Source organism: Capsicum annuum, chromosome 5, assembly GCF_002878395.1.
Source record: "Capsicum annuum cultivar UCD-10X-F1 chromosome 5, UCD10Xv1.1, whole genome shotgun sequence".
Taxonomy (NCBI): domain Eukaryota; kingdom Viridiplantae; phylum Streptophyta; class Magnoliopsida; order Solanales; family Solanaceae; genus Capsicum; species Capsicum annuum.
In genome coordinates this window covers 203012141-203036062 of record NC_061115.1, presented here as the reverse complement: position 1 = coordinate 203036062, position 23922 = coordinate 203012141, and the positions used below count along the sequence as shown (strand labels likewise).

Below are 23922 nucleotides of genomic sequence, written 5' to 3'. Positions count from 1 at the left end.
ATGCAGGGCACTCAGTCACAAGGGAGCGTGGCACAGTCTTTTAGGACAAACCCTCGTTGTGGTAATTGTGGGAGGAATCATCCAAGGAGGTGCTTTTTCGATGGTAAAATATTCTATTCATGTGGTAGGCCGGGACATATTCAGAGAGACTGTCCCGCAAAAAAGAATGTTGGAGGTACTAGTTCCCAAGCAAATTCTGCAGCACCACCACCCAAAGGTCCTACTTCAGCTACTGGGAGTGGTAGCAACAGGTTGTACGCTATGTCCAATCGCCAGGAGGCAGAAGCCTCACCAGATATAGTCACCGATATATTACAAATCTTTTCTTGTGATGTGTATGTGGTACTTGATCCTAGGTCTACCTTATCTTATGTAACCCCTTATGTGGCAGCTGGTTTTGGGTTTGAGCTCGAAGTTATTTCAGAATCTTTCTCTATTTCTAATTTTGCTGGTGACTCTGTTATGGCTAGGAGAGTGTACGAAAATTGCGTTGTGTCTATCTATAATTATGATACGATTGTTGACCTTGTAGAGCTTGATATGGTTGATTTTGATGCTATTTTAGGGATGGATTGGCTCCATTCGTGCTATGCCACACTAGATTGTAGAACCCAAACAGTCAATTTCTCTTTTCTGAATGAACCAGTGATAGAGTGGGAGGGGTATTCTTTAGCCCCCAAAGGGAAATTCATATCCTACATTAGAGCCTGTAAACTTACTTCTAAGGGTTGCTTGTACCATCTTATTCGGGTCAAGGATTCCAATGTTGAAAGTCCTTCTCTCCAGTTTGTTCCTATAGTTAATGAATTTTCAAAAGTTTCTCCTGATGATCTTCTAGGGATACTACCTGATACGGAGATAGATTTTCTCATTGACTTGTTTTCGGACACCCATCCTATTTTTATTCCATAATACAAAATGGCACCTGTAGAATTAAAGAAGTTGAAAGAACAGATAAAAAATCTTCTTGAAAAGGGCTTTATTCGACCTAGTGTTTCTCCCTGGGATGCACCTATAATCTTCATGCGTAAGAAAAATGACTCCCTCCATATGTGTATAGACTACCATCAGTTAAATAAGGTCACTGTAAAAAATAAATACCCTCTTCCCAGAATTGATGACCTTTTTAACCAACATCAGGGTGCTAAGTATTTTTTAAAAATAAAATTTCATTCGGGATATCATCCGTTGAAGGTTAGGGAGGCTGATATTCCCAAAACAACTTTCTGAACCCGTTATGGCCATTATGAATTCTTAGTCATGTCCTTCAGATGTACTAACGCCCCTACAGCCTTCATGGACCTAATGAATAGGGTGTTCTGTTAGTTTCTAGATCTGTTTGTTATAGTTTTCATTGATTACATTTTGACTTATTATAAAAGTGAGGAAGATCATGCCAATCACCTCCGAATCATTCTGCAGACCCTCAAAGATCATAAGTTGAATGCAAAATTTTCCAAATATAAATTCTGGCTTAGTGTTATTGCGTTCTTGGGATATATTGTATTTATTGAGGGAATTAAGGTTGATTCACAAAAGATTGAGGCAGTGAGAAAATGGCCCAGACCCATGACTTCAACCGTCATTCAGAGCTTTTTGGGTTTGGCAGGATATTATAGAAGATTCGTAGCATCCATAAATGCTCCACTTACCAGGTAGACATAGAAAAAGGTGAAATTTGTATGGTCTGACTCTTGTGAGAATAGTTTTGAGAAGTTGAAAAATAAGTTGACTATTGCGCCAGTTTTGAATCTCCCGAAAGGTACAGAGGGTTTTATGGTGTATTGTGATGCATCCCGAGTGGGACTTGGATATGCGCTTATGTAGCATGGTAAGGTGGTAGATTATGCATCTAGGCAGTTAAAGGTGCACGAGCGAAACTACCCCACCCAGGACTTAGAGTTAGCGGTTGTGGTGTTTGCACTTAAAAGCTGGAGGCATTATCTTTATAGGGTTCACGTTGATATATTTACTGACTACAAAAGTTTGCAGTATGTTTTCTCGCAGAAAACACTTAATCTCAGGTAGATACGGTGGTTAGAATTGTTGAAGGACTATGATACGTGTCTACTCTATCATCCGAGCAAGGCAAATATAGTGCTCGATGCCCTCAGCAAATTGTCAATGGGTAGTCTTGCTCATGTTGAGAAAGGGAAAAGGGAGATAGTAAAAGATATTCATCGGCTTGGAAATCTAGGGGTTCGACTTTTGGACTCTGAAGATGGAGGAGTGATTGTTCAGGAGATAGCTAAATTTCCCTAAGTGCTGAAGTTAAGCAAAAATAGGTCAAAGACCCCATTTTGATGCAGAATAAGAAAGATGTGGGTCAACGAAAGGTAATGGCATTTTAAATTAGTGGTGATAGAATTTTGAGGTATCAAGGTAGGCTATGGTGCAAAATATGGATAGATTGCGGGAAAGAATTTTTGACGAAGCTCATACTTCGAGGTATATTGTTCACCCAGGCTCTACTAAAATTTATCATGATCTTAAGGCAATATATTGGTGGAATAATATGAAATGTAATGTTGCTAATTTTGTTTCTAAGTTTTTGAATTGTCAATAAGTCAAAGTGGAACATTTGAGATGAGGTGGTACTTCCTAAGATATATCCTTGCCTATGTGGAAATGGGAGATGATCAATATGTATTTCATCACAGGACTTCTGAGGTCTCAAAACCAATATGACTCCATTTGGGTAATTGTAGACCAAATGATCAACTCAGCTCACTTTCTGCCCGTGAGGACTAACTATTCGGGAGATGATTATACCAAGCTATACATTGTGGAAATAGTTCACTTGCATGGGGAACCAGTATCCATTATATCCGATCGAGGTACGCAATTCTCTTCACAGTTTTGGCAATCTTTTCAGAGGGATTTAGGTACCCAAGTGAACCTGAGTGTTGCCTTCCAACTTCAGACGGATGGGAAATATGAACACACCATTTAGGCCTTTGAATATTTTTTGAGAGCTTGTGTAATTAACTTCAAAGGTAGTTGGGTAGATAATTTACCATTGATCGAATTCGCCTATAATAATTTCTACCATGCGAGTATTCAGATGGCTCCTTTTGAAGCACTTTATAGAAGGAGATGTAGATCACTAATTGGGTGGTATGAAGTGGGTAAGACCCAATTATTTAGGTCTGATCTTGTTCACCAGGCAATGGAGAAGGTGAAGATCATTATAGAATGACTTAAGACAGCTGTAATACCCTTACCTTTTTCCTAGCTTGAAATTATCTCAAGGTTGTTAAAACTTGCTTTGAAAAATGAATCAATTTTTGTACACATGGTATTTTTATGATTTTCCCTTTCTATCACGTGGGAAATTGAATAAGGTTTCCATCTATACCAATTACATCAAAATCTGGTGTCAGATGAGGAAGTTATGGTCGAAATCCAGAAAGCAAAAAAACTGCCCAGGTGCGATGGTGCAGGCAATGGATCGTCGAACAAGAGACTGACCGTCGACTATGACTGTCATATCGAGGCAGTGAGTTAGCTTTCTGGAAATTTACGACGGCGAGGTTCGACAGACCGCGACCCAACGATGGACCGTCGCACCCCACCATCGCTCATTGTTAGTAAGTCTTGGTTTTGTCTTAGTCCAAGGGAAAGGTCCAACGGACCGTCGACCAGCAACGGACCATCACACCCCACCGTCAGATGACCCGCTTAGTTATTTTAAGTCATTTTAACAGGGGTATTTTGTTATTTACCACCCGCCTATATATACCCAGTTATATCCGATTTCAGTCATTTTGTTCATTATTATTTCACAACAACAAATTAAGGTTTCTCTAAAGGATCAATCCCCAAGAATAAGAAACCCTAGGTTCTTAATTCCAAACCAATAATTCAGGCATGGACTCCTTTTGTCCATGAATCCTAAGAATCCCTTTTCCAACTTCGAGTTATAGATTTTCCTTATGACTTCATGATTGGGTTGCTCTTGTTCACGTTGATAAATGAGAAATTGAATTCTACTCCATGGTGGGTGATAATTTCTATGTGGTTTTAATTATTATAGATATAGATTCATGCAACCTTATGACTAAACCCTTGAATGATGAAATTAGAATTGAATCATAATGTCTAATTATTGTACAGTGATGTTTACCTGTACCATCCCTACCATTTGTTTGATTAAATGCCTAGATGAAGGAAAATTGCTTAACTAGCATGATATCATGAAATCCCCATGTGTGTGCTCCTTTATGCCTATCACATGTTTGATGAAATGCTTTAGTAAATGTATTATGGTGGTTATTATGTATTCAAGTAAGTCATGTTTGTCAGTTTCCTTCCATCGAGTCCTTGGGGTACTTGTACCCAAAACATTAGATGTATGCCTAGAGCCATGTCATGTTTTCATGATACTCTTAGTCAAGATATGAATCCTTAGACTTCAGACAATCTTATGACTCAGGAAATCTCCATGATCTCATGAACTCAGTTAGTTTTCAGATATCAGTAGTGTTGCATCAATTAACAGAATTCAGTAACTCAGTCCATGTTTTGTTCAGTTCAATAAATCATGTTCAGTGTCTATTCAGATGAGAGTAGAAATTAGCACCGAGCGAACCCAACGATGGGAACTCACCTACTAGTTTAGGGTGTGATTCTTAGAAGTAATCCTTGTGTTCCAGAACTACGTAGCCAGTATAGGTTGATACATCTAACCTATCAGTCTAGGGTTGATGAGGTGGCTTAACCTATTAGTTTTAGGTTCCGACCAATCTCATTTTGAGTACCTGCCAGTATAGGGTCCTCACAGCTTGTCCTTAACAGTGGCACGATATTGAACCCTTCTAATTGGGTTTACAGATTGGACCACAACGCAGCCATAATGGTGCATTAGGGGAATGTCAGTTAGATAACTACTTCCTACAGTTTCAATATTAGTCTCAGTAAATTAACTCAGATAGTTCTTCAAATTTTAGGACTATCATATATAGTCAACTCAGATATAATACAAAACTCAAATAGTTCCATCAGATTCAGGACTGTCAGCTATAGTCACTTATGTTATCAGTTATATCAGTTATCAGTATATTATTTTATCAATACTCAGGTTCATTTATTATGTATTCATGGTAACAGTGTCAGTTATTATGTCTCATGCATGTATTCTTACACTCATAATAGTTAGTCAGATATTATTATTATTGTTCATGCATATGAACCCCATGCATTTAGCCTGCCTCACATGCATACCAGTACATTCAGTCGTACTGACGCATTCGCGCTATGGTGTCTTATACCATAGGTTCAGAGACATGAGCTCTAAATCAGCAGTAGATTCTAGCCTCAGCAGCCAGAGTTAGAAGTGAGTCCTCATCCTTCGAGGACATAATTATTTCTCTATTATCTCATTAATTAGTTTATTAGTTGGACTTAGTTGGGGACATGTCCCATCAACTCCTTACTTATTTAGACAGTCATGTTAGAGGCTTTTTGTACTATCATATTTCAGACTTCAGTATTTTAAGTTTTGTTTGGGTATTCTACTACCCCACAAAGATTTTATATTATTAAGATTATGTTCAGTATTGAACCTTATGGCCTTTCAGTGCATGTTTCCATATTATTATGTTATATTATGCAGTGTACAGGTACAAATATCAGTCATGGGTTAGCTTGTGGTCCTTCGGGGTCATGAGCATCGTGTAGCATTCTGAGTACCAAATTATTAGGGAATTACAAACTTTATATCAGAGCCTAAGATTCTATAGAGTCCTAGAAATCCTGAAACCCGCATCTAGTAGAGTCTTGTACATGGGTATGTTGCGCGCCTCATTTCTGTGCAAGAGACTATGAGATGTTTTAGGAATAGTTTCCCCTCTTTCAGTATTCATGTCGTGCCAATAAGCATAATCTCAAGTCAATCTCTCAGTCTAATCCGCTTCTTCTCTTTATTTCAAAACATATCTCCCAAGATAAGAAATCAATCAGGCTCTTAGCCCGAAGAACCTTTGGGCGATCATGTTTATCATACGGAATTCAGGGCTGCATTTACTACTCTTTCTCAGTTCGTTGCTGCCCAAAATGAATGACCAGCTACCATTCTAGCCAACCCAGTGGCCACTTCAACTGCAGCCAAAATTATGAACCTGATCTAGGTATTACTGAGGGTCCTCGTCTATCTTAGACTCGAGAAAGATTAAAGGATTCATTCGGGGTTGAAGAGAGCAAAGACAGGTAGCTTCAACTTTGCTCTGCCTAAATCAGAAAGAGGAAACCATTCACAGTTTCATCCTAAGCCACCAGTTCCAGCTCCTTCTTCAGCCATTTCTCCAGCTCTTAAGTTCAGAGACAGAGCGCCAGGCTCTTAGTCTCAAGGTAATGTTAGCAGCGCCTGCACTTATCCCCTTTGCCAGACTTGTGTTAAGAACCACAAGGGTGTTTACAGATCTGGTAGTGATGTTTGTTTCAGATGTGGCAAGCTAGGCCACAGAGTTTGAGAGTGTCCTCAGACAGATTCCCAGAGTCAGCAGAATCATTTTGCAACTCAATCCAGTCACCCAAATCAGTAGGACGCCACTTCCAATGCTACTAGTGGCCAATGCCCAAATAGACTCTATGCTCTCCAGACCCGACAGGATATCGAAAATTCTCCTGACGTAGTTACTGGTATGTTATAGATCTTTCATGTGCATGTTTACGCTTTGCTAGATCCAGGAGCTTCTTTGTCATTTATCACTCTTTATATAGCAGTTGATTTTGGAATCAGTCCTGAAATTCTAGCAAAGCGTTTCTCAGTCTCTACCCTAGTAGGTAAAACCATCATAGCAGTGGATATACAGGAACTGCCCGGTTATGATATTTTAGAAAGTCACTTCAGCAGACTTAGTTGAATTAGAGATGATTAATTTTGATGTCATTCTCGGCATGGATTGGCTTCATTCCTGCTATGCCACAGTCGACTGCAAAAACAGAATAGTCCAGTTTTAATTTTGAATGAACCCATCTTTGAGTGGAAAGGTAGTGTATCTGCTTTCAGAGGTCAGCTTGTTTCCTACCTTCGCGCAAGGAAATTGATATCTAAGGCATGTGTCTATCATCTTGTTCATGTTAAGGATTCCAGTTCCAAGACTTACAATCTTAAATCAGTTCTAATTGTAAATTAATATTCAGACTTCTTTCCCGAAGATCTTCCAGGAATTACTCCCAAAAGAAAAATAGACTTCGGTATTTATCTTCTTCCAAATACTCAGCCTATCTCTATTCCGCCATATAGAATGGCACCTGCAGAACTCAGAGAATTGAAAGAGTAGTTGAAGGATCTCTTAGATAATGGATTTATCAGACCCAGCATTTCCCCGTGGGGCACACCAGTCTTATTCATGCGTAAGAAAGACGGTTCTCTCAAGATGTGTATAGACTACTGTCAACTCAATAAAGTCACGGTCAATAACAAGTATCCTCTTCCAAGAATTAATGACTTGTTTGACCAACTTCAAGGTTCCAGTTATTTCTTTAAGATAGAACTCAGATCCGGCTATCGTTAGCTTAGAGTCAGAGGATGTGACATTCCAAAAATAGCTTTACATACTCGGTATGGTCACTTCAAATTTATAGTCATTTTATTTGGTCTTACCAATACCCTAGCCACTTTCATGGACTTGATAAATCGTGTGTTCAAGCAGTACTTGGACATGCTCATCATAGTCATATAGATGATATTTTGGTCTATTCCCATAGTGAGCAAGATCATGCAGACCATCTCAGAACAGTACTTCAGACTCTCAGAGATCAGCAGCTATTCGCCAAATTTAGTAAGTATGAATTTTGGCTAAGGTCAGTAGCATTCCTTGGTCATATTATTTTTGGTGATGGCATTAGAGTAAATCCTTAAAAGACCGAAGCAGTAAGAAACTGGACTCTTCCTATCTCTCCATCAGATATCAGGAGTTTCTTAGGTTTGGTTGGCTATTACAAACGATTTATTGAGGGATTTTCTTCTATTGCATCCCCTATGTCCAGATTGACTCAGAAGAAAGTCATGTTTCAATGGTTAGATCCCTGCTAGAAGAGTTTTCAGGAGTTGAAGACTCGACTCACCTCAGCTTTAGTTTTAGCGTTACCAGATAGTTCAGATGGGTTCGTGGTGTATTGTGATACATCCAGAGTGGGTTTGGGTTGTGTCCTCATGTAGAATGGTGAGGTCATAGCCTACACCTCCAGACAAATTAAACCCCATGAGAATAATTATTCTACTCGTGATCTTGAGCTAGTAGTCGTAGTCTTTGCCTTGAAGATTTGGAGGCATTATCTCTATGGAGTTTATGTAGATGTCTTTACAGATCATAAGAGCCTTTAATATGTCTTTTCTCAGAAAAATCTCAATCTTCGTCAGAGAAGGTGGTTAGAGCTCTTGAAAGATTATGACATGAGTGTCCTTTATCATCTAGGCAAGGCCAACGTAGTTTCCTGTGCTCTCAGTAGACTGTATATGGGTAGTGTTACCCAGGTTGAGGATAGTAAGAAGAAGTTAGCTCAGGAAGTCCATCAACTTGCCAGACTAGGCATTCGCTTAGTCGATTCTTCAGAAGGTGGTGTATGTGTTCAGAGTAGTTTAATATTATCTCTAGTTTTCGAGTTGAAAGAAAAGCAAGATAGAGATCCCAGCCTTGTCAAGTTGAAAGAGTCCGTCCAGGATCAAAAAATAGAGATTTTCTCCCAAGGGGGAGATGGTGTCCTTTATTGTTAGGGTTGTCTATGTGTTCTAGGTGTAGATGACTTAAGGTAGCGAATTCTTGCAAAAACGCATGGTGCGTGCTACTCCGTTCATCCAGGGGCCACAAAGATATACCGCAACTTACGATAGATCTATTAGTGGAGTGGGATGAAGAGAGATGTTTCAGAGTTTGTGGCTAAGTGCTCTATATGTCAGTAGGTTAACATAGAGCATCAGAAGCCTAGTGGTCCTATACAGGAGTTCATTATTCTTACTTGGAAGTGGGAAGAAGTAAAAATAGACTGTGATGGGTTTGCCTCGAACTCGTCATCAGCACTATTTATTCTGGGTCATTGTAGATAAAATAACCAAATCAGCTCATTTCCTTCCAGTTCATACTTCTTATTCAGCTGATGATTATTCCAAACTCTACATCAAGGAGTTGGTCATATAGCATGGTATTCTGTTATCTATTATCTCAAACAAAGGTACCCAGTTTACCTCTTATTTTTGGAAAGCATTCCAAAATGGTCTTGGTTTCCAAGTTTATCTTAGTACAGCCTTCCATCCTCAGACTGATGGTCAAGAAGAAAGGAACATTCAGAATCTAGAAGATATGCTAAGAGCATGTGAAATTGATTTCAAGGGTAGTTGGGATGACTACTTGCCTTTGATTAAGTTTGCATGCAATAACAATTATCATTCTAGTATTCAGATGGTTCCACTCGAAGCTCTCTATGGTAGGAGATTTAGATCTCCAATCGGTTGGTTTGAAGTTAGTGAGGCCACAATCATAGGTCCTAACTTGGTATTCGATGCCTTAGAGAAAGTCCAGTTCATTAGAGAAAGACTCCGGGCTACTCAGAGCCGACAGAAGTCTTATGCAGATGTTCGTAAAAAGGATCTCAAATTTGAGAATGGTGATTATATCTATCTAAAGATCTCTCCCAGGAAGGGAGTGAAGAGATTCGACAAGAAGGAAAAGCTCAGTCTCCGATATGTCGGCCCCTTCAAGATTCTCAGTCGTTTTGGCAAAGTAGCTTATCAGCTCAAATTGCCTTCAGATGTAGCCTCAGTTCACCCAGGCTGCCATGTCTCTTTGCTCAAGAAGTGCATATGTGACCCATCAATTGTAGTCCCTATTCAGAGCATAGATGTTTAGAATAGCCTCTCTTACGAAGAGATCCCAATTGAAATCTTAGACTATCAGACTCGTAGATTAAGGAACACAGAAGTCTCTCTAGATAAAGTTCTTTGGAAAAATCAGTCCGTCGAGGGAGCTACTTGGGAAGAAAAAGCATACATGCGTACCAAGTATCCTCACCTCTTCCCCGCTAACTTAGATCAAGCTCAAGGTAACAGTTCTTCTTAAGCTTACTCAGTTTTATGTTCAGTGTTTATCACAAACTCGGTATCAAATACCATTGCATATTCAGTCATGCATTCATGTATCAATTCAGTTATATTGTTATACATCAGACATGCATTCCCCTTGTGAGAAAACTAAGTTCATCAGAACACTCAGTCATGCATTCATAAATCAGTTACGCATGCATCAGATATGCATATTCAGTATTATATATTTAGTTTATCAGTCATGTCAGTCATGAGATCATGTTCCAGTTATTCATGCTCAGTTCATGTTTAGCTTATTATTTCCTCTCTCAGTCAATCTCATTCGAGGAAGAATGTTCTCAAGGGGGAGATATTGCATACCCGTGCCTTTTTCTTAGCTTGAAATCATCTCAAGGATGTTAGAACTTGCTTTAAAATACGAATCTATTTTTGTACACACAGTATTTTTAAGATTTTCCCTTTCTATCAATTGGAAAATTTAATAAGTTTCCATCAATACCAATTTCATAAAATCCAGTGTCAGATGAGAAAGTTATGGCCGAAATCCAGAAAATAGAAAAACTGCCCAGGTACGATGGTGCAGGCAACGGACCGTCGGACAAGTGACGGACCATCGACCAGAACCACCCCATTGAGGTAGTGAGTTAGCTTTCTATAAATGTACAATTGCGAGGTCCGACGGATTGTCGACCCAGTGATGGACCGTCACACCCCACCGTCGCTCATTGGCAGTAAGTCCCAGTTTTGTCTCAGTCTGACGACCATCAGCCCAGCGACGGACCATCATACCCCACCATCGGATGACCAACTCAATTATTTTAAGTTATTTTAACAGGGTTATTTTGGTCATTTACCACCCGCCTATATATATCTAGTTATATCCGATTTCAGCAATTTTGTTTATTATTATTTCACAATAATAAATTAGGGTTTCTCTCAAGGATCAATCCCCAAGAACAAGAAACCCTAGGTACTTAATTCCAAGCCAATAATTCAAGTTTTCCTACACAGAATTTCAATAAATCACAATCCAGGTATGCATAGTGTTCATTCATGGACTCCTTTCGTCTATGAAGCCTAAGAATCTCTTTTCCAACTTCAAGTTATTGATTTTCCTTATGATTTCATGATTGGTCTTCTCTTGTTCATGTTGATAAATGAGAAATTGAATTCTACTCTATGTTGGGTGATAATTTCTATGTGGGTTTAATTATTATAGATATAGATTCATGCAACCTTATGACTAAACCCTTGAATGATGAAACTAGTGAATCATAACATTTAATTGTTGTACAATGTTGTTTACCTGTACCATGCCTACCATTTATTTTATTAAATGCCTAGATGAAGGAAAATTGCTTAACTATCATGATATCATGAAATCCTCATGTGTGTGCACGTTTATGCATATCTCATGTTTGATGAAATGCTTCAATAAATGTATTATGGTGGTTATTATGTATTCAAGTAAGTTATGTTTTTCAATTTCCTTCCATCGAGTCCTAGGGGTACTTGTGCCCTAAATATTAGTTGTGTGCCTAGAGCTATGTCATGTTTTCACGGTACTCTTAGTCAAGCTATGAATCCTTAGACTTCAAACAGTTTTATGACTCAAGAAATCTCTATGATCTCATGAACTCAATCAGTTGTCAAAAATCAGTAGTGTTCTATCAGTCAACGAAATTCAGTAACTCAGTCCATGTTCTGTTCAGTTCATGTTCAGTGTCTATTCAGATGGGAGTAGAAATTAGCACCGAGGGAACCCAAGGATGGGAACTCACCTGCTAGTTTAGGGTATGATTCTTAGAAGTAATTCTTGTATTCCAGAACTATGTAGCCAGCATAGGTTGAGATATTTAACCTGTCAGTCTAGGGTTGATGAGGTGGCTTAACCTATCAGTTTAGGGTTCCCACCATTCTCATTTTGAGTGCCTGCCAGTATAGGGTCCTCACAGCTTGTCCTTACTAGTGGCGCAGTATTGACACCCTTCCAATTGGGATTACAGATTGGACCCCAACGTAGCTATATTGGCTCACTAGGGGCATATGGTTAGATGACTACTTCCCACAGTTTCAGTATCAATGTCAGTAAAATAACTCAAATAGTTCTTCTGATTTCAGGACTGTCAGAGATAGTCAACTCAAATATAGTACGAAACTCAAATAGTTCCATCAGATTCAGGACTGTCAGCTACAGTCACTCATGCTATCAGTTATATCAGTTATCAGTATGTCATGTTATCAGTACTCAGGTTCAGTTATTATGTATTAATGGTAATAGTGTAAGTTATTATGTCTCATGCATGTATTCTCATGCTTATGATAGTTTAGTCAGCTTTTATTATTATTGTTCATGCATATGAACCCCATGCATTTAGCCTACCTCACATGCATACCAGTACATTCAAGCATACTGACGCATTTGCCCTATGGTGTCTTATACCATAGGTTCAGAGACACGAGCTCCAGATCAGCAGTAGATTCCAGCATCAGCAGTCAGAGTTAGAAGTGAGTCCTCATCCTTCGAGGACATGATTATTTCTCTATTATCTCATTAATTAGTTTATTAGTTGGAGTTAGTTGGGGACATTTCCCATCAACTCCTTACTCATCCAGACAGTCATGTTAGGGCTTTTTAGACTATCATGTTTCAGACTTCAGTATTTTCAATTTTGTTTTGGGTATTCTATTACCCCACTCAGATGTTATATTATTCAGATTATATTCAGTATTGAACCTTATGGCCTTTCAGTGCATGTTTTCACATTATTATGTTATATTATGCAGTGTACAGGTACAGATATCAGTCATGGGTTAGCTTGTGGTCCTTCAGGGTCATGAGCACCGTGTAGCGTTCCGAGCACCAGATTCGGGGCGTTACAATGTATGCATGTATGTATGGTTTGTATGCATATGGTTGATTTACTTGATTTTAATGGATGACATTACTTTATCCTTATCCTGAGTTCATACTAGCGTTCAGCCGTTAACCCATCTTTGAGCGGCTATATCCCCATGCGATGCAGGAGTCAACCATTCTACTTCTCCTGCTTAGTGATCGGACTTTGGGATCAACTTTTGGATTGAAGTGGTGAGTTTTTATCTTTCCGAAAGGCTCATTTCATGGATATTTTCATATACTTTGGTTATATTTTGGATATGATTGGGGGCATGTCCCAATCGGATACTGTTATTCTTTTGATTAGAGGTTTTATGGAACTGTTATGCGAGATCGGTATTGGTGTCATTCTTAGTATTGGCATTGGTATTGGGGATGATACCGTAGGATTAAATTTCTCACTGTTCCATCCTTTTATATTATGTTATGGACAGGAACTTGGTTACTACTTGGTTATGGCTTGGTTTATGGCCCTTGGTTTGATTTTAGTTGGTTTGGTTGGTACGTTTGGTGGACGAGATGACTTGATTGGGTTGGTCTAGGAATAGACTTATCCCAAAGTCAGTTCTTGTCCAATACGCTATCTTGTTATATAATCAAAATTTAACCGACTAGGAATACGCGTAGGATGGTATGATTGGGTAACGGGGGCGGTATCCGATCGGTTGGACTTGGGATACCCATTATGACAAGGTCCTGGTTTAAATCGTGTCAATATTAATAGTATATTTTTCACTGAATGTTCATATATCGTTAATTTGATACCCTCACGAAATTTTGAATTTTATCTCTTACTGTTTACATTTTATTTCTTATAAGATTGTTACCAATTTAATTATAAGTAGATTATTTAAGTGTCTTGCTACGTATAGTTGGAAATCACTACCTGAAGATGTTGAATTTTGATTCAAGATTTGAAGTCAGAGTTAATGAACTTCTTGGTCATCCTGCTGTCTACACTGCACAAAATTTCCACTTTCAAAGTAGGTATTTACTTTTTTGATACTTATAGATTGATAGACTGAATCTCTCGTGTCATTTCTCTAGGAATAGCAATTTTGATTGGATAATACATTTATTGTGAGATATATTATATCTAGGTGATGGAGGATTAACCTAACAAACTATACTACCAATTCAAGTACTCTCTTATGCAGGTCCCTTTTATATTGGTATATCTACACAATTAGTGGACTGAATAATACATTTAGGGATTGTTTGATATGAGATGGGACTAAAAAATTATATCATAAATTGAAATTCTTAGTTATTTCATCATGTATATGATTAATTTATTCTATTATCATTAGTAGCAATTCTGTGACTAACTAAATAATAATTCTAACCAAACATAGAATAAAATAAACTTACAATTTATTTCGAGATTATCCTTTCTTTTCTCTTATTTCAAATCACTATATCACCTTCTTTATCATATATACATTAAGATTAAGTTCAAGGTCTACAAATCTTTCATTTATACTTTTCACTTTTTTCCTCTTATGTTTCTATTTCTTTTTTATTTTCCTTTTTCTTTTTTTATATTGATTTTTTCGTTTTCATTTATGTTTTTTTTTTCTCTTTTTTTATTTTTTTAAAATTTTTTATTCTTCTATCTCTAACTTCTATTTTTCTTTATTTTTTTTTCCTTTTGAAATTTTTTGAGTTTTTTTTATTTTTTATTTTTTTCTTTTTTCTTTTACTATTTTTATTTTTTCTTCTTTTTTTATTTTAATTTTTTTGTTTCTTTTTTTTTGTTTTACTTTTACTCTTTTATATCTAACTTTTACACTCTTTTCTTTTCTTTTTAAATTTTTATACATGTTTTTCGTTCTCATATTTTGGTTTTATTTTATAATTATTTTTTGTATTTTTAAAAAATATGGTTACGAAGAGTACAAGATATGGATGATAATGAAAATATCATAATTATTTATTGTATTTGTATTTGTACCATCATTTATACTTTTGTATTCGTTGATACAATGTATTTATATTTTATAGTTCGGACTTGTATTTGTATGTATTTTATAGTTCACCCTTTATTTGTATTTTATAATTCACACCATTTCTATATTTTATACAATTCACATTTGTATTTTTAAGAATTATTTTGTATTTATATTTTATTGTTGATTGCATGTTGTATTTTTATTTTGTAGTTTTATTTTATTTATATTTGCATTTTATTTTCTTCGATACACTTATATTTGTAAAGAACTATTTTATATTTATATTTTTTACCGCATAAGGTCTTTGTATTTGTAATTTTATTTATTCATATCTAAATTTGTTGTTGACTGCATCATTGATATCTTTTAAATAAGTGAAAATGAATTGTAATTTTTCTTTTTATCAACACTAGTGTTCTTTTTATAAACAATAGTGTTTAAATTTATTGATATGACTTGTAGTTTACTGGTACAAATTAAACAATGCAAATACAATGATAAATTTTACAAATACAAATGTTACATTTGTATCATATGATACATGTTTATGCAACTTGAACTATACGTATACAAATGATACATGTTTTGTGTACAAATGATAAATTTGACATATAATACTAACATTATATTTATGTTAAATAATACATTGCATATTTATATATTTTTGACTCAAACAAATGCAATTAATGCAGATACTTGTTTGTATACAAATGCAAATAAAAATTGTACATATTTACTGCTAAACTATTTAAATACAAATAATAAATTTACTTAGAATATATAATTTAATAAAAATAAATATAAAATATAAAAAAATATATATAAATATAAAATAGAACATCAATAAAAATAGAACGAGGAAAAAATATTTTAGAAATGTAAACAGAAATAATAAAGGGAAGAAAAGAACAAGAGAAATAATAAATAAAAAAGAACATAAAAAAAGTAGTAAAAAAATCAAGAAAAAATTGAAAAGAGAGAGAGAAATAGATATATTTTTAATCATGTAAACCTATTTTAAGTTTTGAAACTCATTAAAAAAAGCTTTCTATTTGTAGAAATAAAATCTTTAATTAATTTGGTGAAAATGATTTAAGCAAGTTGAAATTATTCGTCTTTTTAAAATCAACAAATTCTTACGAACAAATAAGATAAAAATCTCTATTTGTATATTTCTAATCTCTAATCTCTATCTCTAATTTATCTAATAGATTAAAAGTGTGAAGAATCTTAGAAATATTATTTGACCTTATTACCTTTCATTATAAAACTTGTAATTGACAAAATATCTTTTCACGTTTTTTCTTTTAATTTATAATATTAAATATTAACTATAATAAATATATCTAAATTTAAATAGAGAAGGTTTCTAATTATAGCTAAATTCCTAAATTAATGGTAATATTTTGTTGAGTTTTTTGTTGTCTGCATGATTTTTTTTTTCCCAAAAAAATGATCGGTTGACTTTTTCTATTCTAGGTTCCTATATGTATTTGTGATCTATTACTTCTGGCTAGGTTCTTTCTTATTTGGCCGAATACATCGACAGGCCTCTCAACTTGGCATCATTTTTTACTTTGACATCTCAAGTGGACGTTATTTATTTTATTTAATTTTATCATCTTCTTCTCCATTTTTTCATCCCATTTTCTTTCACCATTTTTTCAATCTCAAACTCTTAAAAACAATAATAAAATTGAGCTCCTAATTCAAAAATAAAGAGTAAAATATTGTATTAATATGATAATTAACTCTTCAAGAATATTATTCACTTCAATCCATTTTTCACATTGCAAAGGGTAAATATAATTAACTCTTCTCTTTCTTTCTCACACTTTCAATCCATTAATTTTTCACCATTTATTTTCCTTTTCTTTACACATCTTTACATTAAAGATCTCTCAGAAATTACAAAATTTTAAAGCGGTTGTTGAAGAAATATTTTATGAGAAATGGGAGTTGATTCAAAAAAATATTTCTTGTGATAATTTTGGATCGATTGAATTGATTCAAAATCATAGAATAAATTTATACCACAAAATTCTGATACAGTAAGCAATTTTAAGCGTATTGATACTCTGAAGATCAAAAATGTGCATGATAAAGAGAACAATTAATGCAGCGATTGAATTGTCCAAGAAGCGCGACCAAAAAATCAACAATTCTTGATGAAATTGAAGTTGTTGATGTGATAGAATTGAGTAGACAAAATCAAGTTGAAGTTTTTGAAGAAGATTCAGGTGATTTGGTCGGTGATAAAATAGTTGGAGTGGTGCGACATTTCGGCAAGTTCAATCAACAAAATAGACCAACTTCTGAGCAAATGCGTATTGTTCTTTTTCATCTCTTTTCTTCAAAATCGACCTCCATTTATGTTTTCTTCCGTTAAATAATTTTTTAATTGGACATTGGCCTCCTCCTTCTTCATGTCTAAAATTCGTGAAGCTTTTAATGCAGATCTATCATTCTTAGCAAATGAGGAGGTATGTTTACTTTTCTGAAAATTTCTACCTCCATTAATGGAGGTTCAACATCCATTTATGGAGGTTAAGCTTAAAAAGGTTAGGTGGAGAAGATGTCATGGGGGCTTTTTTGTAATTATTAGTTAAAAAAATTATGTGTTATTAATTCATTGGACACTATGTCATGTATTTGGTCCTTTTTTTTTTGTTTTTAAAAAATTGTGGGCGTATATAATGATGTGACAATTTAAAATGAGTTGGTACAAATTAATTGGTCGCTTAATCCATGTTGGAAGCGCGTGCAATTCACGCACTAGAGTTGGTATCGAAAGGTACCAAAATGACACAGTTTATAGCTGATTTAGGTGTCTAAAGTGAACAACGTCTATTTGAGGTGTCAAAGTTAAAGATGTGCCAAGTTGAGGGACCTGTCGATGTGTTTAACCTTCTTATTTTAAGATTAGAAAAAGTATGAATATATCTCTGAATTTTGATTAATGTTATATATATATTTTTTGTAATAATTTAGATACAAATATACCATCGTTATTTTTTCATCATACTTTAAATATAAATAGACCATCACCGTTAATTAAAAATATATATATATTTTTTTCACTAACGACAGAACACGTGTCACATTTTTATTTGTTTGTCTTTTTTTTTAATTTAATCAAGTTAATTAATCTCGATCCCACCCAAATTCAATTCTAATTTAACCCACACGTGATCCAAATAATAATCCAAAAACCCAATCTAAAGAACCTTCAAGACGCGTGTTCCACTCATGCATATTCATTTTCTCCTCTCACACTCTATTCTGATTATTGGATATTCAAGCTGTAAATATCAGTCATTAAGTTGAAACATTTTATGACTGATATTTTATTCTTCTAGCAAATCACCTACAGTGTGGTATTCAACTGTTAACATAATAAGAAAATAAATATATACTTTGTACTTAATAACATAATAATTTTATTGCCTTTATGTGGTGTTTGGAACTTGACTGTAACACTTGACCAGTAATGAATGCTCTAGGTTCTGAATCATGTCTTTTACAGATTCATCAGAGGGAAGATTGTTGAACTTGAATACTATAACTCATCGAATTTAAAAAGGATTACTTATGAGATAGCGATACAAAAGGGGGTTTTGTGTTAGTGAGAAAGTGAGAGTGTGAGAGAAAGAGACAATGAATACGGGTGAGTGGAAGATGCCTCTTGAAGGTTCTTTAGACCGAGCCGGATTTGGGTTATTATTTGGATCGGGTGTGGGTTATATTAAAATCAAATTCGGGTGGGATTGAGAATAATTAAATGGATTAAATTAAAAAAGGCAAACGAATAAAAAAGGGACACGTGTCCTCGGTTAATGAGAAGGATATATATGTATTGTCTTGCCCCTTTTTAACCAAAAAGAATTAATTTTAAGTTTGAAAGGATTTTTATTACTAAGTAACAAAAGAAAATAATTTATTCAGAAAAAGACCTTTAACAATCAAAATTCAGAGTCGCCACTTGGCATAATCTAGTGTGCCAAGTCACTTTTGAAAAATTCTTTTCAAAACGATTTTTGTCTATTTCAAAACTAATCCACGAATAGAGATTCTAGTTAAGAAATTCTATTGATTGAGGGAAAAGTGTTAGGCATCCATCGATCCCGTGGTTCTACCACGGTCACTTCGTAGAGTATATCGGCTAATCTGACATTATGAAGTGAATAAACCACATAAAACACACAAACCAAACAAACAAAAATTCAAAAGTTAATGTCCAGTCTAATATATTACAAACCAAAATAAAAATACTAAAATTAAAACCTAAACTATTCTATCTATCCTACATGATGATTTATCCGATGCCTTGGGCCTTGATCATGAACATCCCTTACTTACATAATACTTCGGGACATTCCCCGATGAATAAATACAAATTACCTCGGAGCATTCCCCGGCAAAATAAATACATTTTTTGAATGTGAAAAAAAACAGAATTATTAAAGAAACATTCCAAACATTCAACAATCCACAATCCCTAAGTTTTGCCTACCTGAAACCTATGATTTGCCTATCGATGCCCGGCCTAAGACATGATACTATTAAGTTCGATAAAATTAACATCCATTTCTGATACAAGTGCGACTATGAAGATCAACGTGTATATAAGTGTAGCAAAGGATCATCCTAGGAAGTGTAATGTTGAGACACGAGAAGGATCAAAGACACACCAAAGCCGCCCCATTAGCTCAATTGTTACACTAGAGGGGAGCCCCCTTTTCATTAAGAGTCTTTTGGGCATTTCATCTTTTATGTAATAAAGAGACAATATATAGTTTTAGTAGGAATTTTCATTACTTTGTTAATTATTGTTTTATAAACTTGAAAACACTTGAAACACCAAAGTCTTCTCTCTACTTGAGGCAACCCGAAACTAGGACAAAAAACTAGTGTGTATTCACTAGTGATTGTATTTCGCTTGGAGGATTCCGATCTCGTTTCTACGTAAGAGTTGGGTGATTTTTGTGTGTAGGTGTTAGGGGTCTTATAGTTTAACATACTCTTTTGTTCTTAGGATTTATACCCTCATTTGTCTCACTACCTATGTTTACGTTTCTTGTAATCGTGTTTGTGTTCTTGTTCTAGTAAAACCGTGTATTGTTGTTTTCCTCAACTCGTGTTCATGTTGTTATTGTTGTATTATTTCTGTTTTTTGGTGCTAAACACCTTGTAAACTCGTGATACTTGTGTTGTTATTGTTGGCCGAAACTAGTACTTAAAGGGGTCCTCGAGTTGATCTCAATTTGTGGACTATTTTGTATAGTTTTTGTGCCTTCTGTGGTCTCCCTCGGATCATTTGGTATCAGATATAAGGCTGGTTGTGTTCCTATACTACCAATCTTAGGCTCTCTAAGTCGAAAAAAAAATTTGAAGTTTTCTTGTTCTTAGCCGAGTGTTCTTGGTGTTGTTGTGGTGTTTGGCCAAGAAAGGTGTCTAGAACTAGGTGTGTTTTTTGTTTGTCTTAGAAATTTCTTGTGCTAGCTTATTTTTCGCTGGAACATCTTGAGTCTAAGTCCAATATTGAGCTCTTGACAAATTGTTGTTGAAGGTTGTGGACGGCTAGAGTTAAAGTTGTTATTATTGTTCTTGAAGTGTGTTGAAGAAGTGTGTTCATAAAAGTGTTGTTTGATCTTGAAGAGAGAAAAGAAGAGTAAGGCTTTTTTTTTTTCTTGGAATTAATTTCAAGACAGCACCAAAGATGTAAAAAGACAAGAGTCATTAAAAAAGCAAGTTGCCAAAAGGAAGTAAGACACCTTTTCAAGATTTGACAAAAGAGGAAAGAGACAAGACTACCCCAAAAAGTTGACTTGCCAAAAGAGTGCAAGTTGGTGAAAAGTTGATAGAAGACTTTTGACTCTTGAAAAGAGTCTAGAACCTTGTCAACCTACACCATAGCTGAACATTCTTCATCAAAACTGTAAGATTGAACAACTTGATACTTGAAATAAATTTTCTTTAACAACAACGTGTGTTTTGTCTTGTAGGTTTGTGTGGCATTGTTGTTTGTGCTTCAACACTTAAAACTTTGTTAGTGTTGTTCTGTGTAATGTTTTGGGACTGTTTTTGTGTTCTTTGTTGGCTTTTTTGTGACATCATGGACTATTTTGGTGAAATGGAAACTGAGACCTCATCCCCTTAACCCACGGTGGACCATAATGCTACCAGATCACTTTGGCTCTCCTTGAAGCTATGTCCCGAGACATGGCTAGGATGACTGCGGGTATTGAAAAACTAGACTCGTATGTAGTGTTAATGAAGGGTGAAGTGTCGATTATGGGAGGGAGATTAGAGAGAGTAGAAATCCAAAGAATCTGACCTTCTACCCCTCGAAACATTTCACCAACTAGTACTCAAAAGCCATGCACCAAATGTTATATCCACCCATTGCCACTAATTAAACCAACCCTTACTCCCAAAATTGAGATCTTGAGAGACCAATCCACTCTCCACTTCACCAAGTCTAACAAGAAGGACTTAGAACCCAAATACCACCCTAAAACCTGAGTCCTCCAATCCAAACTCCATTGGACCAAAGGGCTCACTATCTAACAAATCCAATACCGCTAATACAATCTCCACTTAACCAAAATAAACCTATCGTATGGTGATGCATACATAAGGGGGGGTGATAAGGGGTAGACAAGGTGATCTAAGGGAAGTTAATGGCCGAGAAGGGAAAGTTGGTCATTGGAACCAAAATGTGATTTAGGCATCAATACCATCAAAGTGGCGCTTCAACATTCAAAGGTGAGAATGATCCGGAATATTTTCTATCTTGGGAGTCCGCTTGTAAGAGAATCTTCCAAGTTAATGACCTTATCGAGGAGAAAAAGAGTTGTTATATGATTGCACACTTTGAAGGTTATGCTACTATGTAGTGGGAGTATGTGAAGCAGTTTAGCAATGTTTTGATTTAGGGGCAGCCCTCTCCTTGGTTTCAGTTAAGGTACCTCATGAGACAAAGGTACTTACCCGAGAGTTACCATCAAGAGCTCCTTGCTAAGTTGTATAACTTGAAGCAAGGGAACAAGACCATCATGGCTTACTATGATGAGTTCCAACAACTCATTTTGAAACTTGATCTCTGAGGGAAGAAAGTGAGCCACGAAATCATGAGATTCAAGGTGTGGTTGAATAGACATTGCCTCGCAGTTGATACTTCACAAGTTCAACGCAATTGATGCTATCTTCCAAGCCACCTTGGAAGTTAAGAGGGAATTACGGGAAAAACAGGGTGTCAACCTTAAAGAGAAATCACCTTCGGGTTGGCACAAGGACAAGAATAGCTCATCCAATGTGGAGCAACAAAAGACCAAGTCTGCCCAAGACGAGAACAAGGCTCACCAAAGGTACCCTCCGAGAAATGAAGGTAAACCGCATTCCTCTTCTAATTCTTAGGGCTTCTAATGTTTTAAATATCATGGTTAGGGATATAAGGTTAATGAGTGTACAAATAGGAGAAATGTTATCCTAAGGAAGGGGAAATTGTACTTTCTTAGGGAGGAGGTGGGACTTGAACTAAATAAGATTGATGATTAATCTCAAGATGGAGAGAAGGTAGAATATAAGGAGCCAAAAGAGAAGGGAGAAAGATATTTGGTTGTATGAAGGTATGGTTGTAGTGCCTTTGTATATGGAAAGGAAGGTCATTCTTAGTGAGGGTGTGGGAAGAAGCCGAGAGTGAGAAGGGTGAAGAGGAAGAGAAGCCAAGAGTTGGGATTATAGGATTTACCTATAAAGACCCGTTGTTGATTACTAACTGAGATACTAGAACTTTGCCTAGTATCAAATGTTCTTATATGCCAGTTGTAGAAAATATAAGTCCAAGGAGCATGCTTTATGATCTCATGGGACCCTTGGTTGAACATCCTAACCTTGGGAAGAGCAATGAAGATATGATGCAAAGAGGAGAGCTTGCCAGTGATGAATGTTTGAATTTGAGGGCAAATTCCTCTCAAGATCGAGAGGATGATACAAGTGTGAATATGAAGATCAACCTATGTAAGAGTACAAAAAAGGATCATCCTAGGAAGTGGAATTTTGAGACGTGAGAAGGATCAAATACACACCAAAGCCACCCTATTTGCTCATTTGTTACACTAGAGGAGTGCCCCCTTTACATTAAGTATCTTTTGGGCATTTCATCTTTTACGTAATAAAGAGATTATATATAGTTTAGTAGTAGGGATTTTCATTACTAAGTTGATTATTGTTGTATGAACTTAAAAATACTTGAAACGTCGAAGTCCTCTCTCTACTAAAGGCAAACCGAAACTAGGACAAGAAATTTATGTGGATTCACTAGTGATTGTATTTTACTTGGAAACGTCGATGCTTGAGAGGTGCATTCCAATCTCGTGTCTACATAAGAGTTAGGTGATTGTTGTGTGTAGGTGTTAGGGGTCTTAGAATTTAACATACTCTTTAGTTCTTAGGATTTATACCCTTATTTGTCTCACTACCTATCTTTATATTTCTTGTAATCGTGTTTCTATTCTTTTACTAGTAAAACCGTGTATTGTTGTTATTGTATTATTGTTGTTTTCCTTATATCGTGTTCATCTTGTTCTTGTTGTATTGTTGTTGTTTGTTTGTGCTAAACACATTGTAAACTCGTGATACTTGTGTTATTATTGTTGGCCGAAACTACCACTCAAAGGGGTCCTTGGGTTGCTCTCAATTTATGGACTGTTTTGTGTAGTTTTTGTGCCTTCCGTAGCCTCCCTCATATCAATTTCAAATAACAGAAGCACAATTAATCAACATAAGCCTATATTCACTTTTACCAATTTTCAATCCCTTCCCTTAAATCATTTTTCAACAAAAATTTCTTATACGAGACATGGTTATCCAACCATACCAACATTGAATTCTTACCACAATCAATTATCCATAACAAGTAATATCAATGTCAACAAAATCACTCAATAATCATCATCCAACACATAATCATAAATCAATTTTCTAAATTTAAGATGACATAAAGAGTGAGAGTTGAAGAATTAGAC

At 35.7% G+C, this 23922-nt stretch overlaps 1 protein-coding gene across 1 annotated transcript; it reads left to right on the top strand.

The window, feature by feature from the left end:
* Window positions 1-22965, top strand: LOC124898614. Its single transcript, XM_047412244.1, has 3 exons — window positions 1-342; window positions 22067-22283; window positions 22721-22965. The coding sequence occupies exons 1-3, from the start codon at window positions 1-3 to the stop codon at window positions 22963-22965; spliced, it is 804 nt and encodes a 267-aa protein (XP_047268200.1).
* The last annotated feature ends 957 nt before the right edge of the window (window positions 22966-23922 follow it).

Excerpts from the sequence above, each read along its gene's own strand:
- LOC124898614 (XM_047412244.1), top strand. The coding sequence starts at position 1 with ATGCAGGGCACTCAGTCACAAGGGAGCGTGGCACAGTCTTTTAGGACA. Across the intron at positions 343-22,066 it reads TTTCTTGTGATGTGTATGTG|TTGATACTTCACAAGTTCAA; the intron begins GTACTTGATCCT and ends ATTGCCTCGCAG. Across the intron at positions 22,284-22,720 it reads GTACCCTCCGAGAAATGAAG|TTGTAGAAAATATAAGTCCA; the intron begins GTAAACCGCATT and ends CTTATATGCCAG.